The sequence below is a fragment of the Artemia franciscana genome, chromosome 3 (genome assembly GCF_032884065.1).
Source record: "Artemia franciscana chromosome 3, ASM3288406v1, whole genome shotgun sequence".
Taxonomy (NCBI): Eukaryota; Metazoa; Arthropoda; class Branchiopoda; order Anostraca; family Artemiidae; genus Artemia; species Artemia franciscana.
In genome coordinates this window covers 18,901,298-18,918,670 of record NC_088865.1, presented here as the reverse complement: position 1 = coordinate 18,918,670, position 17,373 = coordinate 18,901,298, and the positions used below count along the sequence as shown (strand labels likewise).

Sequence of the window (17,373 nt, the reverse complement as noted above, 5' to 3'; positions counted from 1 at the left end):
AGGGGACGGGGCATTTAAAAAGGGCAAGGGGACTGGTTGCTTTCCAATCACTCTTCAACATGCCCTGCATGTTACAACATAATACCCTCAGCCATTCCTTAGATATTGCTGATACGCCTTTTTGTCAACCACCATGCACATTGCGTGTTTTTATTTTGTTCGCCATCTCTTTAAAGTTTCACCTTAATATTCTGACCCTTTTCTGGAGATGCACAATAAAAAAAAACCCTTTTCCCAGTAAGACTCATATATGTCAACAATGGGCAGCTTGCATAACTTACGGCCCTTACCCTAGGGGTTGTTGTGGGTTATGTCAACTCCGGAGCCATAGTTACTTGACGTTTGAACTATTTTGAACAAAATGGCTATCTCAAAATTTTGACCGGAAGTCTTTGGGGAAAAACAGCATGGAATGGGGGCTGGTTGTCCTCCGATATTTTGATTCTTAAGGAGAGTGCTAGAACTTTCAATTTTCAATGACATGAGCCCCCTCCAAAGTTTATGGTTCTACTGTAGGCAACATTGGAGCTTTGTGGTGATTTGCTATCGAAAGAGCCTACAGCAGCAATAAAAAGTTGAAGTAACGTAGTATAAGACAGTTGGCGACGCCTCAGCTACCTTTTCAGGGATGTACGCAGAGGGGGGGGGGGTCTTTTGGCCATGACCCACCGGAAATCCTAACTTGTCTTGAGTTTCTGGGCACTTCATATTCCAGTTGTTGAACAGTTTTTTTATTATCCCCCTCCAAATTTTTTTCTTATTATTCCATCCTCCCCCCCCCAAAAAAAAATCTTGCTTACGTGCCTGTCCATGCTGATTGTGATTGAATGGGAATTACCAGCAGAACCAATTATATGAAAAACAGTAAGAAATACAGAAACACGAAACACAGTAGTCCTTTAGTTGATCCTTGTGTGTTTCGTGTACCCAAAGACGGAATATTCAACAAATGTAGCTGCACATGAAAGGGGGGATCTGATGCAACTTACTTTTCAATAAAAACGCAGATTGAAAATAGTGGTTCAACTTACATTCTATTTAAACTTGATCAGAATATATTCTTGTGATCTAGCTAACCCATTCCCTCCCCTTCCACTTCTGGCCGTTTGTACTTCTAAGACCTGTTAAAGTTTTGCATAGCGAGGCTAAGGGAAAAATGTTTTTATGCCGCTATCCCCCCCCACCCCTGCGTTTCAATATGCTATTCAGTTTTACTTATTCTTTTGACCGTAATAAGTGGTGATCAAAACACGCCTGTAAATGCAAAAATACTCCATATAAATACTAATTCCGTTGAATGGGTGAAATTTGTGTCGAAATTACAATACCTCTTGAGTATCAGAAAGTGAACACATGTATGCACAGTTCTAAAAGGAAAAAAACACAAAAACAAGTAGATTGGGTAACTCCTTAATTATTCCTATTTCCTGTGTACAAACATGAAAAATGTAAATATTTGCAAATAAATTTGAAATATTAAAAAAACTGATAAGGATAAAATACTGAATTTGTATAAAAGAAAAATCTGAGCACGTACAACACAAGTTGGTGGAGGGGGGAGGAATTTTGCAGTTAAAAACTTACCGCAAGTTTGCAAGAATGATAAGTTCTGGAAAGAGTACATAATAAAGGTTCTATTTAAATTACAAACAATAACGAACGTTTTACTTCAAATCTTGCTCAATTAATTAGTTTCAATTTTGAACGAGTGAAAGTTTTCTTTAAAGTCTTTATTTTGCTTTATAGTTCTGAAAGTTCAATCGTTTGGCTACCACACATTGAGCCTGATGGAAGGCTTTTCTACACAGATGTTGTTTCAGAAAGATATTTAACAAAAAAAGATGAAAAAGAAAGTGTCACAGCAAGAGGTAAGCCCGGAGCAGCAAAACAGACTTACTACTACTGTTGATAATTTGGCCCCACCATCAAACATTCTGATGCCAACACAACTGCGTACGCTCATCCACCTCACTACTCTGTTTAAAGCTTCATTCCTTATTCCCTCCCTCAAAATTCCTGATTTCTTTTGGACCTTTTCCTATGAATTCCTCATACCCCATTCGTGGATGTCCTATCTTTTGTTTGGCTCCATGAAGAACTACGAAAAGCTCAATTTTCGGTACTCTATCATCTTTCATTGATAAAACTTACCGTAACCGTCTTAGAGAGAAAGAATTTTATTAGAAAAAAAGAGTGAATAAGCTCCAAGGAGACTGTGCATGTAAAATGAGTAATAATAACCTTTATAAAACCACAGAAGGGCAAAACCCAAAGAAAAGGACAGGTATATAGAGATAACATGGACAAACACACACAGAGCTATATAGTCGTTAAAATTCTACAAAATCCGGTAAATACATTAACTACATCTACAAGAGGATATGAAAAAGTAAACAGAACATGTGATTTTACTCAATATCCAAAAGAGAAAAAACTGATCTGGTGAGCTACTAATGATCATAAAACACATAATAATTTTTCTTCATTAATCAAGTTGACCTTAATATGGTTCAACAATACGTTGAGCAACCTTCAGAACTTTGTGCCAGTTTTTTAGACCCGGGACTTGAAAAGAAAATTTCGAGTGTGATAACGATACTATTGGTATCTTAGGATTTTCTTTCGCTTTCTTTCTTTGCTTTCGAAAGCTTTCTTATGCCTTCTTTCATTATAGCGCTAGAGAGTGTTGGGCAATACCCTGACGAATGCCCTGACGAAGATAGGCTGGGTATTAATGGTTGGAGCGGATCCGGTGCTGTAACATGTTTTGGGGTCTCTGCTCTTTCATGAGTTCCTTTCTCTGTCCCTGTCCCCGACAGGGAAATTGTGCTTACGTTGCCTCATAGTGGCATCAGGGTAGACCTTTAACGAGTTTTGTAACCAAAACTGTGACTGCTAACAGTGCTGCAGGGCGACCTTTAGGAGTGGCGCCCCTAAAGATGTTACAGCCTAGTAAACGACACAGCATTTGCATTGGGTTCTGATGAATGGATACTTCTTTTGGGTTTGGTCTATTTTAGTGGGCTTTTTTTGGGCTGAAAAACTTCTTCCTAGCTAATTTATCTATTATAGGTTTCTTCCCCGTAGTAGCATAATATTTGTAGACATGAAAATATAATGAGTTGGAATTAATAGGCTTGAGATTGTCTGTGCATGATTTCGACTCTGGTTGATACAAGAGCATCGCCGAGTGTGGAAAATCATGTTGTGATCAAGAGGGACACAAGCTTGCACAAAGCCTTCGTGCAATCCTTTTCATGCAATTTTGTTTGGGGAGCGGGGGTGGCTATCAGAAGAGCTTTAGTTCGGTAGGAGTGGAGTTCGTTTTGAGAAACATATTTTTTACATATATTTTAAAGACTAGTTTGTGAGTCGGAGAAATAGTTCGTGTGGGGAGTCAAAACTGGTAACCAGCCCCCGAGGGTATGTCCCTGTCACCAGGTACTCACCCCTTTATTCAACCATATTCATAATGTCATTATACCATCTCTGCTATTGTAACCACCCTTTTAAGGTCACATTTACCATGCCGTCAGCACCTTCAACATTGATATTTTTTAACTCTTTAAATACTATTTCCAACTTATCCATACTGGATACATCGCCCTTCACTTTAAAATTATCGATGATTGTGTCTTTTGTTTTCTACTCCAGTTCCTTTAAATCTTTTTTATGCGGTTTAAACACGTCTTAAAAATACTCATCCTAGCCTATCTCTTTTTAGTACTCTCTCTATCACTAATTGAGCCCTAGCCCCTTCTTTATCTGATACTATTCCAGACTGACCACTTTCCGTAAAAGGTTTAAGACGTCAGTACAATATCTTACTGTTATTCAGTCTGGCCTCATCTTAGAGATCCTTAACAGTTTTATACATAGCTCACTGTTCACTTCTCCTTTAATCCATAATTTGCCTTCGGTTTAACTTCCTTATTCTAATTCTTGTTAAATATACATATAAAAAACTTTCTCTCTCTCTCTTCTACCTTTTTAGGTTGTGTTTCTTGGTACTTGTCTAGCTTTTCTCTCTAAAACGTGGTCTGCTGCTTCAAAGTTATATTCCTAACCACCACTAAATGACATCTTGCAATGGAGGTAAGGCAAATTAGGATTGTTAAGGCCATAAATCCTTCAAGGAAGGTACCAAAAAAGAAGGTTTTCAAATGACGTTCGAGAAATGTAAGGTATATATTTTCTCCATAACAGTCGATACTGCAGAGCATCAGAGCAGAACACCAGAATTGTAGGAAAAAAAATAATCCAAATTAAATTTCAATCGTAAAAACTATCCACTAATAATTCTAGGGCAATATTTCTCCATCTTCTTTTTGCCATTGCCCCATTTCCAGTATTTCTAGGGGAAACCATCGTCCATGTCGTATTATATTAGGAGAAATGACTACAATTGATCTTTCATTGCCCGATGTTCAAAACATTTTTGCATTCTAAAATGCTTTCAGTTAAGTACTTTGTAAATTTACGGCGGAGGGGGTGGACAGCCCCTCCCTCCCTTCTTGTTAACAAAAATTGCTCATCTCAAGCATTAGTGGTGTTTCTAATTTCATTTGAATAAAAAAAAGAGTTTCTTGAAAACTTAATTTCTTGAGGAAAAAGTGCTAAGATAACAATCAACTGTGGCTCTTTTTGCAATGTGGATTATGTAAATAGAGTGAATCCAATTTTAAGCCAATTAAAACAGTAATTCCAAATCGTTGAAGTCATGAAGTCTATAAAAAAGCTAAGTTCTATAAATAAAAGGCAATTTCAGGAATGTGATAATTGTATGGAGTGAAAGACGCCATTTTGTCACTGGAATTTTTGAGCAAATTACGAATGGATAATTCAGTTAAATAGATGTTTACTTCACGGGCCTACGCCGTCTCTCTCTCTCTATCTTCCTTTCTCTCCATCTTTCTCTCTTCCTCCCTCTATCTCCCTCCCCCACTCTCTCTTTTTCTCTATCGGTCTCTAAATCATTTCTATTTTTAAGGAGCGTTCAAGAAAAAAACGTAATAAATTCGTTTCTTTACTTTTCAGCACGGCTAAAGAAGCTCTTGAAACGAAGAAGGAAGAAGAAAAAGGTGAAATATGAAGATACAGAATTCTCAGTTCTCGTGGAAGTAATTCCGGTGCGAAATAGAAAGTTGTCCAACTACTGTCAAGAATATCTGGGAATTATATCGGAATTCATTTCATCTGGAATACCAAACACTAGATCTAGAATAACTGCTAGTGAGCCGGTTATTGTTAGTGATCTTGTTGTAGGATCCAAATTGGCTAAAGAAGGAAAAATTAGGCAAGGTACACAATTTCGAGTTTTGTGGTTCCCCGGGTGACTGTGTGACGTTTTAGCTGAAATCCACTTAAGATCTCTTCCTTCTTCAGTTTCCCCAGTAGACCCGAATCCCTAAGGAAATAGTTAAAAAGATATTCGTAAAAGCAATAACCCAGGTTTTTGTTGAAATTAAAAAAATACCTGTAAATGTCACGTGATATTCATTAAAAAAACATACTCTTTTCCAATAGCATTAAACTGACTTATTTTAGAACTTTTTTTTATTCTTCGTGCTTTATTTACATTCATGGCCAAAGTTGTACGCGCTAGTGCCGTATTTTGTTTTGTGACTATCTACTGAACAAGTTAATTTGTAACACCTCAATGACTGGAAAAATTTAAGCCCGACGACTAAACGAGGATTTTGACAAGTAGTAATGATGAAGATGCAAAAGGATGCCGATATTTCTGGATGAACTCCCGATGACCTCAGCGGGAAACAAAAGAATAAATGAAGGATCATGGCAACTAGCAATAAAGAAAATCGGGAATTGTGCTGAATATTCATACCCCACTTCCAAGGACCTTCCTCAGTAGGAGCAAAATAAGTGTATGAGGGCAGACAAAAAAAGAGATCATAAAATCTAAAAATCAAAAGAGAATTTATCAGATTGTCAAACATAGAAAGAAAATGTGTGCTAAAATATAGTGGACAGAGAAAGCAACAACCAAAAAAGAGAACAATATCCAAATAACATATAAAATTAAAAAGAGAACATACCTGAATCCTGAGAGTCAAAGCGCAGAAAAGACAACCATACACCATGAAACAAACACTGAGGGGACATCAACTCCTCAGAGGAAAAGAATTTTCAAATTTCTCTTCTCTCCTTCTCAATCTTTTTTCTCTCTATTCTTTCTCACTCACTCCCCTCGACCAAGCCCGGATCGAATAGGTACGAGAACCAATTGTCATGTTTTGCGAGGCCCTCTGTGTGTGTTAACAATTTAAGTAAAATATATCTGCATAGTAGTTTACGTACGGAAAGTAGTTCACGTACGTAGTGCAAAAATTTCTTTAATATAGGATTATCCCAATTAAAGTGAATAAACTTGACATGATCTTTTATGGGTATCAGTTTTCTTTATTATAAAGTGTGTATTATTATAATGAACCCATTAATAAATCTCACCCAGCAATGCAAACTTAAAATAAATATTTTTTAATTATTATTAAATATGTTTTAAATAAATATATTTTTATTTATATATTTTATTTTATATTTTATATAATATTTTGAATAAATATATTTTTATGGCACTTCTGAAAAATTAGAAAAAATGAGGTATTTTTAACTTACGAACGGGTGATCGGATCTCAATGAAATTTGATGTCTAGAAGGATATCGTGTCTTAGAGCTCTTATTTTAAATCCCGGCCGGATCTGGTGACATTGGGGGGGAGTTGGGAGGGGGAAACCTAAAACTTGGAAAACACTTGAATGGAGGGATCGAGATGAAACTTGGTGGGAAAAATAAACACAAGTGCTAGATACATGATTGACATAAACGGAACGGATCCGCTCTCTTTGGGATAGGTGGGTGGGGGGGGGGGGGGTTATTTCTGAAAAATTAGAAAAAATGAGGTATTTTTAACTTACGAACAGGTGATCGGATCTCAATGAAATTTGATATTTAGAAGGATATAGTGGCTCAGAGCTCTTATTTTAAACCCGACCAGATCTGGTGACATTGGGGGGGGGAGTTGGGAGGGGGAAACTAAAACTTGAAAAACACTTAGAATGGAGGGATCGGGATGAAACTTGGTGGAAAAAATAATCACGAGTCCTAGATACATGATTGGCATAACCGAAACGGTTCTGCTCTCTTTGGGGTAGTTGGGTGAGGGGTTAATTCTGAAAAATTAGAAAAAATGAGGTATTTTTAACTTACGAACGGGTTATCGGATCTCAATGAAATTTGATATTTAGAAGGATATCGTGTCTCAAAGCTCTTATTTTAAATCCTGACTGGATCTGGTGACGTTGGGGGAAGTTTGGGGTGGGGGAACCTAAAATCATGGAAAACGCTTAGATTGGAGGGATCAGGATGAAACTTGGTGGGAAAGATAAGCAGAAGTCCTACATACGTGATTTACATAATTGGAACGGAGCCGATCCATTGGGGGGGGGGTTAATTCTGAAAAATAAGAAAAAATGACGTATTTTTAACTTACGAAGGAGTGATCGGATCTTCATGAAACTTCATATTTAGAAGGACCTCGTAACTCAGATCTCTTATTTTAAATCTCAACCGGATCAAGCGTAATTGGGGGGGGGGGGGCGGAAATCTTAGAAAATACTTAAAGCGGTGATATCAGGATGAAACTGGATGGGAAGAATAAATACCTGTCTAAGATACGTGACTGACATAACCGAACCGGATCCGCTCTCTTTGGTGGAATTGGAGGGGGGGGGGTAATTTTGAAAATTGAGGTATTTGTAACTTACGAAAGGGTGACCAGATCTTAATGAAATTTGATATTTAGAAGGATCTTGTGCTTTAAAGTTTTTATTCAAATTCCGATCAGATCCTGTGACGTTTGGGGGAGTTGGAGGGGGAAACCGGAATTCTTGGAAAACGTGAAAATAGGGGTATTTTTATCTTACGAATAGATGATCGGATCTTAATGAAATTTGATTTTTAGAAAGAATTCATGTCTCAGAGCTCTTATTTCAAATCCCGACCAGATCGTTTGACATTGGGGGGAGTTGGAGGGGAAAATCTTGGAAAAACACTTGGAGTGTAGGAATCGGGATGAAGCTTGGTGGATAGAATAAACAAATGTCCTTGATACGTGATTGACAGAATCGTACTGCATTCGCTCTCTTTGGGGGAGTTGGGCGGAGGGGTTCAGTGATTTGGCGAGTTTGGCTTTTCTGGACGTGCTAGGACGATGAAAATTGATAGGCGTGTCAGGGAGCTGCACAATTTGACTTGATAAAGTCGTTTTCCCAGATTTGACCATCTGGGGGACTAAAGGGAGAGGAAAAATTAGGTATTTATAACTTACGAGTGGGTGATCGGATCTTAATTAATTTTGATAATTAGAAGGACATCGTGACTCAGAGCTCTTATTTCAAATCCTGACCGGCATTAAGCCTCTTATTTTCCTTTTTAAATCAATCTATTGATTCATAGAATTTTGTTAGAGCTTATACCATACGATCTCTTGGCTCTTAGCTCTTCTCGCCTCGTCACAAGTGCCATATGAGCTCTTAGCTCTGGTTATTTATATATTTTATTTTTTATTTTATGTAATATTTTAAATAAATACATTTTAATTATTCAAATAATTCATAATTTATCTCTTATCATCGAAAACAGTTTGCTTTAAATTTCAAAATCTTTTTTTTTTGTTTGGTAACAAAAAAAATTCTGATGGTAATGTGATTCTGATGGTAATGTGGGACCATTTCAAATGTGAGGCCCAATCGGGCCTATCACTCTCTCTGTGGAATTTTGATCGAGGATTTATTTCCAGGTGACATATTGAAGTCGATTGGGAAGTATCCAGTTGATCATAGCAACATAGAGCTGGTACTACAACAGCTTGTCGAACCCTGTGTTTTGCCTCTAAGCATCGTCCGCAAATCGGGTCTCATTCTCGATGTCTTCGACACTCAAACAATGCGTCGTTATACCGATGAGGGAATCCTAGGCTTTCTTGAGTTTTTAGAAAGTTGTGAAACCAGTTTGAATATCTTCATTGATTATTTAGAAAAATACTCTTGCGCCTGTTTGCTGCTAAGCGTAGATGATGTGACTGAACTTTCTCCTGAATATGCGGATATTTTTTACGAATTTGATTTGTACAAGTTCTTTGGTGGAAAGAAAAGGGAAACCGATGCCACTACTATAAGGGGAAGCGTTCTAACCGTTGGAAAGTCTTTTATGGAGTTATTTGGCGAAAAAGAGCAATGGTATACAATATTTAACTTTATTCTTGGCAGTTATAGGATTTTATTAATATTACTTTTTTTAATGTATTGTCTAACTTTTATGGCATGTACAAACTCATTGGAAGATAGATTGCCCAGAATGGTACTGGGATAGTAGTCAGGGGACTCGAAGAAGAGAACGATCGAAAAATACACTTCGTCGTACCTACCATTAGAACCTAAAAAACATCTATGCTGTAGTCCATCTCATTGAAAGATGTCTGGGTAGCAACTCATACAAGGGCTAATTGGCAGCTCTCTCTGGATGCCTCTGGGGTTACGGGAGGAGCAAAAGTCTTAAGAGTGTAAGGTCAAAGAAAAGTAATGGGAAGCATTTACCTACTCCTTAACACTATAGCTTCTAATATCCACTATAATGGATGATTATTACTTGGAACAATTAAAAGATTCAACAAATTTTTGTACAGAACAAAAAGAAAGAAAGAAAAAAAGAAAGAAAGAAAACAAAAAGCAAAGAAAGAAAAAACAAGGAGAAAAATTCTATAGGTGTATTTGAGACAAATAAGTTTTGGCACCTCAGATTCTGAAATCCTTAAAGAATAGTTTCTTCTTGCCAAAAACAAACAATGGAATAATTCAATTACTATGCTAGCATAAATTATATTTGTAGTGAAACTTCTCTATAAGAAGGAAATTATAACGAAAAGCACGCATTTTCGAATTTGAATTTTTGCATTCAGTAAATACTTGCATGTTCAAAGGTTTCTTTTTAACTCTTGCCTAAGTCTTAATGATCTTTGCCTGGTGCTAGTTTCTACCATTGTCCAATTTGATTCTTCACGAGTGTAATTTTAGTTTTCACTCAAATTACATGAAAAGCAGATATTTTTAGAACGATATGTATTAGTTTTGTTCATAGATAAATAACATACGTTAAGTATATATTCAGTATATATATGGCAAGTATAAATAACATATTAATCGAATACAAGCCAACCTAAAATGTCTGTCTGAATTATTAGAATATCATGCCTGAATTCACGGCTAGCGAGTACACAGTATGATAATTTTTTTTATAGCTATTGAAAAGTTATTTTTAATCTTTATGTTTTGTATGATCAAAGCACAAATTCTGTCGTTTGTGCTTCTTAGTATTTGTTTAAAATAAATTGTTTATATGTTGAGCAGCTCCCTCTAATAGCAGGAGTATAGCCTTTGGGGATCTGACTTGGAATAATCCCTGTTAATGATAAAGCTATCCCCGGGGTTTGCTGCTGCTGAATTATTGCAACACTGAATGATCTAATTCGAGTCGATTTTAATCAAGCTACATTGAATGATTTGAATAATCATTCAACTAATTAACAAGTACTTACTTAGAAATCATTCCAAAACTTGATTTTGATTTTGAAAAGTTTGAAAACCAATTAAGTTTGACTATCTTGTTAATTATATTTTACATGAATTTGCAAGTTAAGCGTTGCCAAGTACGGACAACCATACTGTTGTCTCGGATAGATCTTTAAAGGCATCAAACCTTCTGGTTATTTCAATGCAAGAGAATCCAAGGTGTCCAGTGGTAATACTCCTTAAGTATAATTTATAAACTGAATGAAGTCATAATCCAAAGCTAATACATGAATTATATTACATTGTAAACCTAACTTAAGCCTATAGACAATGAAAACATACAAATATTTACCTTACTTTGTAATATAGGTTCTCGAACAAAGGAGGTTTTCCTGTTATTTACATATTTCGGAGTTTCGTACCCTTGGGGTGGGTCTTGTAAAGACTACTGAATGTCCATGGGATTTGGAAGAACTTCAGAGATCTCAAATAATTTCAGAGATTTCTTTTAAAGAATGTTGGAAATTTAAGTATAAAAAAAGCACTAATAACTTAGAAAAGTATTCTTTTTGTCTTGAGTATTTAAAAAAAAAAAAAAATATAACGTATTTCATGAGTTTCAGTGGAACAGGCAGATCCCAAATAAAAAAAAGTTAGAAAATAGTCACTTCAACTTTGAAACAAAGAAACGAAAAACAACATTCTCAAAATGCGCTACAAGCTTTCAGAGGTCAAGCCTGTGCTTTAACTAATTTAAAAAAAAGTATTTGCGCACTCCTTATGATTTGTCTTGACTAATTCAGGATGATCACCCAAATTCCAAGGTCTTAGCCTCCCATGTCCTGGGGCTACTTTAAGGATAGGGTATCCTCAAGGAGTCTGTGGGCCATTACTGGACTCACAGAAGCAGTAACAACGAGTATTACATCCACTCTCCAGCTGTTTACAAGAAGCTGTGGGCAAATTTGTTGTTATACATCAGGAAATATCTGGGGATAAATTTGCTCATTTCGAACGCCTGTTCTTATGAAGAAAGCGAAACCCTAAGACTCTCAGGCTCTAGACTGGTGGTTTGATCCAGTCAATTACTTTTAGCAGAAATTGTTTTTAATGCCAATTAAAAAAAAAGAAAATATATCGAAAATCAAAACCTGTTTGGAGGAATGGGGTGGTCACCCACTATACTACAAAAATAAACTGAACTGATCATACTATTTGTAATAAAAAGCATTACAAGGGAGCTGAAAAAGTATCTAGTGCTTCAAATACTTAGCACTTGTATCTGCTTCGTAACCTCAATTGAAAATCTCTTCTTCCTTTTCAGTATCTCAATAAACATTAAGGATGTTCCTCATATAATAGTTCAGCAAGCATGGAAGACTCATACCTTTGTGATGGCTATGCCATCTAACTGGACTTCGGAGCATTATCTTCATTCAAAGCTTAGTCATATAAAGAAACTGTTGAAATTCATGTATGGATCAGCTGAATCGGCCCTACAATTTGAAAAAGAAGAATGCGACTGGCTTTTTACTGTTATGTTTTTATCAGTGGCCGCGGTTAAGTTCTGCAATGACTGTAATTTTTCTGTTTCCAAACTGCCTTGCTGCTTGTTAGATGATATGGAAGTGACGTTTTTAGAAGAGTCTTTCCCTGTGACGACGCCTATTCCGAAGCTACTTAAGGTAATCTTAGGTTCATGGTTGCCCCCTTAGGGGCAATCTAGTAAAGAACGAACTCTAGCCCTTTATAGCTCAGGATTTAAAAACTCGTTAAAAAAACTGTAAAGTAACTATTATTTCGGTTAATCTTAATGTTCGCTGCGAAAACAAATTCGTGAAAATTTCAGAAATTAGCCTGAGAGCCAAAAATGGGCTCGAACCAAAATGAAACTACACCATTTCAATCGTCATCGGAACCCGCATTTGGAGGAACTACAGTCTCCAATCTTGAGCAACAGGGAAAATCGCTTTTGCACATGGGATGCAGTGATGCATTTCCTCTTTTCTCTTTTTTTTCCTGTTGCTGCTATTGGGGCACTAAAAAAATATAATGGCATTTCGAAGGGTTTATTTGAAAGGAAATTACTATATATACGTGTTTTTGAAGCAATAAAACAACATTAGGTTAGGGTGCAATTTTTAACAAAATTAAAACTAAAGGATAGTTCTTGAATGCAGAAGTCAAGTTTTGCATAATACACAATTTTTAAAACTGTTAAAAATTTAGTTTTCTCCATATGCATAAATTTGTATATCTAAAATCTTATGTATTTTTGGTTTACTATTTGATAGCAACGAGAGTTTAACTGCATATTCTCAAAACGGCTAAATGGTGTTATCAAAAACTGATTTTTAGAAAAATTCGCGAGGATTAAAAAGACAATAGTTTATTATGGTAGGTTGATTGTTGGTGTCTTTTGTTCTTTTTTTATAATATTGATTGTTAGTTATTAATTATTAATTATGTTGATTATTCATTATGGAGTAGATTGATTGTTGGTGTAGCTACGTGAACTAGTAAATGGGAATTGTGCCAAATTGATTGTATCAGCATGAGTTTCTAAATTTGACATCGTTGATGCGCCCTCGCTACTGAAACATTTATCTAATGATATATCTCTTAAAACTCAGCAAATGATTGGTGTTTTTGACCCTCTTTGGCCATTTTTTGAATTGAGGTAATTTATTTATGTTGTATGCTGTTATGCTATTTATGTTGTTGTTTTTTTTTCTTTTTTTGTGTGTTTACTTCACAGTTTAATGTATTTTGCGGGTTATAAATAATTTATTATTATTTATTATTATATTACTGGGTAGAATTGCATTTTCTGAGTGTAATTCTCAGTTCAAATGTTTAATTTAGTGAAAATTAGATAAATAGTTAGAAAAATTAAATTAGTTAAATTATTGAATAATTTAAAGAATGAAAGCTTTAATAAATACATTAAGATTTTTTATTAATGATTTCACTTATTTTTTAAAGCTGTATTTAGGATTTTCCTCGGGGGGTGGGGTATTTTTGCTTGGGGGAGGGGTTACAAAAAAACTTTTACAGAACGCATCAAAAATTTCTTTAAATGGGTTCTGTCACTTTTTTATCAGTTGGACAAAATTTATTTATTTTTTTTTTTGGGGGGGGGGGGTATTAGCGCCTAAACCCGGTGAGCCGCCTCTCCCCTGGATACGGTCTTTCATGTCTGCCCTTCTTGTTTTTTGTTTCTTTTTGTAGAATATGTATCTTGTTGGCAATATGTTACATTTTGTGCAGTTGGTGTTTCTGGAAGCGCAATACAAAAGACACTCTTCTCTGAGCATTGGTTTATACGCAGAATATTTTATTGTTTCCGTATATAATGTCAATTTTGTATCAGAACAAAATTGACATTTTGACAAAATTGGCACAAAACTTTGACAAAATTGACGGAACAAATTTAACAATTTGTTAACTAAAAAAATAGTTGTCCGTAGACGTTTGAATTGGAAGGGTAAGATTTATAAAATAACTCTGCAAATTGATACTTAAATTTTTTTGGAAGGACATTCTTTAGCCTTTAAAAAGATGGCATAGAAAAAGAAAAAAAAAACAAATTTGTTACATAAACACAGCAAACAAGATTCTTATTTCAATTTTTTTCATTTATAGGCTCAGTTGGACGCGGTTCTTTGTAATCTTGAAGCCTGTGATGTTTCCCGAATGGTATGTTATATCAAGTCTGAATTTATAGTTCTTAGACGTAGTACTACCTATTTTATTGCCTGTATTTTAGGATGTAAGAAATGGAATAAATTTCTTTCAGGTTTTTCTTAATATTTTGTTTTTAAGTTATTGAATGATAATATTCTTTAAATTTTAGTTGATAAGAAAGGAAACTGTAATATAAAGTGAAGAATATTGCCGCTATTGATACTAAAATATTTGTTGAATTTTATTACTACCCTCTCCACTTTTACCTCTCCGTGCTAACCCCTGCTCACAAAAACTGATCATTGTCGCCAAAATTCAGAAAAAAGTCATTTGTATTCTTTTTGTACCTTTTGTTGTAAATAGCTTTAACAAGTAGTTATTCCGTATTCTATTTCTGGAAAATGGTTCCGTTAATTGTGGCCCCAGTCGGGGCCACAATTAATTGTGGCCAATTTTGCATCGGTATAAAAAAGAAAATTCAGAATCGGTAAAAATTCTGCATATTTGAAGTGCACAAGTCTATTTTTCAAATATCAAAATTTTAATTTAGCTATAAACTTAGATTTGTCCCTTATCTAGAAGCAAACGAAGCTAAACAAAAGTAACTGTCCCTTATTCTACTTTTAAGAAGCAATTCCGTTTAATCTGGCCTCAATGATGTCTATGATTGTTGTTTTTTTGTAATAAGTGATTCTGATTCTTAATTCTGAATCGGTAAGAAAAAGAGAGAAAAAAAGGAATCAGGATCGGTAAAATTTTCGTATATTTAAAAGTACGAATTTTCAAATATCAAAAATTTTAATATAGTTGTAAACTTAGACTTTTCCCTAAAATTATCTAGAAGCAAATGAAGTTAAACAAAAGTAATTATTCCTTATTCTATTTTTTAAAAAGCAATCAGTTTAGTCTGGACACGGTCGTAATTATGATTGTTGTTTTTGGTATTCTGATTCTGATTCTGAATTATGAAAATGATTCTGATTCTGAATTGTGATTACACGTTTATTAGTGTTGCTCAGTGTAACATCACTTCATATTATTTTCTATACAGAACAAAGAGCAATCATATGTAAGCCAATAAAGATTCATTACTTATTTATTGAATTTTATATTTACTCTAGAAAAGCAGGTATATTTCCACCATTGTCAAATTCTATAGCTTAAGATGTATACCTAATTGATTGGTATTATCTCTTTTTTAATTATCTAATCATTTCAGTAAAAATCTTTATAACATAATCATAGGTTTATTTTATTCCTTTATGAAATCTAAATTTCATAATCTTTTTTACGTGTTTATTTATATATAGAGTTGTCATAAATTGAACTGAATCTGTTTTTTTTTTATTCGAAGATTGGCATCTACGTATGTAATTGACTTTGTCTATAACTCTAGAGAAAGCCAGTTTATAGGACGCCCATTATTCTTTATATTCAAATGTACCAGTGGTGTAAAATGTCATAAAAGCCTCGCTAGCTTCATCGAAAATGCGGGTAACGATACGATTCTAACTGACAGAGTAATCCGTTTGAGCCACTCACTTAAAAATGTTTCCCTAAAAATAAGTTCCTTTTTTAGGTAGTTGCATGTATATCTTGCATTTTTTTTTGGGGTATTTGCATTTTTAAGTCGCATTTTTGAAGTGGAAATGATAGTAGACCAAAAGCGCGAATGTAAGTGGCAAAGAATTTTATTAAAGACGGGTAGGGGGAGTTTTTTTTTCTTTCATAGTGGGTATTCCAAAAGCGGTACCTTGTTTGTCTTATGGCTGAAACTATAGGGAGTTTCCTTGAAGGAAGGGACTAAGGAAAATTGAAACTTGTTATGCTGCAGTATGCCAATCTGGATGCTGACACATGCGCCGGGGAGGCCCAAAATGTCAATATTCTGGTGATTTCGTTAACTTACCTTCCCCCCGGACTAATTCCCTTGTGTTTTTCATCTCTTAAAAGTACCACTTTTATCTCTACTTTGTTTATCTTAATGACATTTTGTCAATTTTTATCAGAAGTTTAAACCCTTCTTGTGACCAATTTGTATGAGAAAAAGGAGACAGTGGGAGCTATTCACAAAGTAGTTTTCAAATACTAAAATACAACAGTTCAAAATAGGGATGAAACCTTTTTTTTACTGCTGATGGACACTGTATATGTGTCCGAAATATTCAGTTAAAATTTCATATATGTTTCACTGTCGATTAAAAGGTTTCATCCCTATTTTGAACTGTTATATTTTCGTCATGGAAAGGCAGTGTGGTCTTTGAAGTTATCTAAAATACTAAAATAATAACGATTAATCTTTCTAATTAATTTCATCCAAATATCTATTACTATCAGCAAAGCGTGTCAAAATTATTTTTTCGAGGGGATAATAATTTTTCCCAGATGCTCTCAGTAAATTATCTGAGGTTCTTTTCTTTTTTATGCTCTGCTGCTAGTTTTAAATATTTGTCTTTTACAGGTAACCTCAGACTTTGAAAATGATTACGTAATCATTCGTGGAGCCCTCATTATGTACAAGAACCACCTCCTATGCACTCACTTGCCTTTGTCTATTACTCAGGATATCTATAACTACTTGAATTTACACCGGATTCTTTCTGTTGTACGTCATTCTCAAGTTTTTCAAATTGTTGTTTGGTCAGAAGTGTTTTTGGGTGAAGAGCCGTTTCAGAACAAGGAGCCTACTGCAGATAACTTGAAATGGTCTCTTCTTGTCGTTGTCCAGGTTAGTTTTTTTTTGTATTTTAATTGGTGATACATTCTGGAAGTAAAAGGTTTTTGTAAATTTCCGAACGTCAACGATAAATTAAAACTGCAAAATTGTTGTTTGATCAGTTTTGGGCAAACAGCAGTTTTAGCATAAGGAGCCAACTACAGATAATTTGAACTTGTCTCTTACCATCGTTGTTCAGACTCGATTTTTTTAGTGGTAAACTGTAGAGCCAAGTGGAGATCTGAGTAATGGATCATATTCTCCTTAAACGTTCCAGATTTATAACTACAGAATGCGCGGTTTTAACGTAAATAAATATATTGATTCTAGGTGATCAGAACTTCTGCATTACTGTATTACAGCTATATTATATTCGATTTAATT

General features: G+C 34.9%; 1 protein-coding gene across 2 annotated transcripts in view; it reads left to right on the top strand.

Annotated features, from left to right (window-relative positions):
* The window catches only part of LOC136024974 (protein inturned-like), a 53,517-nt gene that overhangs the window by 6,801 nt on the left and 29,343 nt on the right, over positions 1-17,373 (top strand). For both annotated transcript variants that reach the window (XM_065700578.1, XM_065700579.1), the window contains exons 3-8: positions 1,747-1,868; positions 5,038-5,301; positions 8,819-9,257; positions 11,911-12,271; positions 14,232-14,285; positions 16,735-17,001. In XM_065700578.1, coding sequence (XP_065556650.1) covers positions 1,747-1,868; positions 5,038-5,301; positions 8,819-9,257; positions 11,911-12,271; positions 14,232-14,285; positions 16,735-17,001 — 1,507 coding nt within the window. The remainder of the gene's footprint in view (positions 1-1,746; positions 1,869-5,037; positions 5,302-8,818; positions 9,258-11,910; positions 12,272-14,231; positions 14,286-16,734; positions 17,002-17,373) is intronic.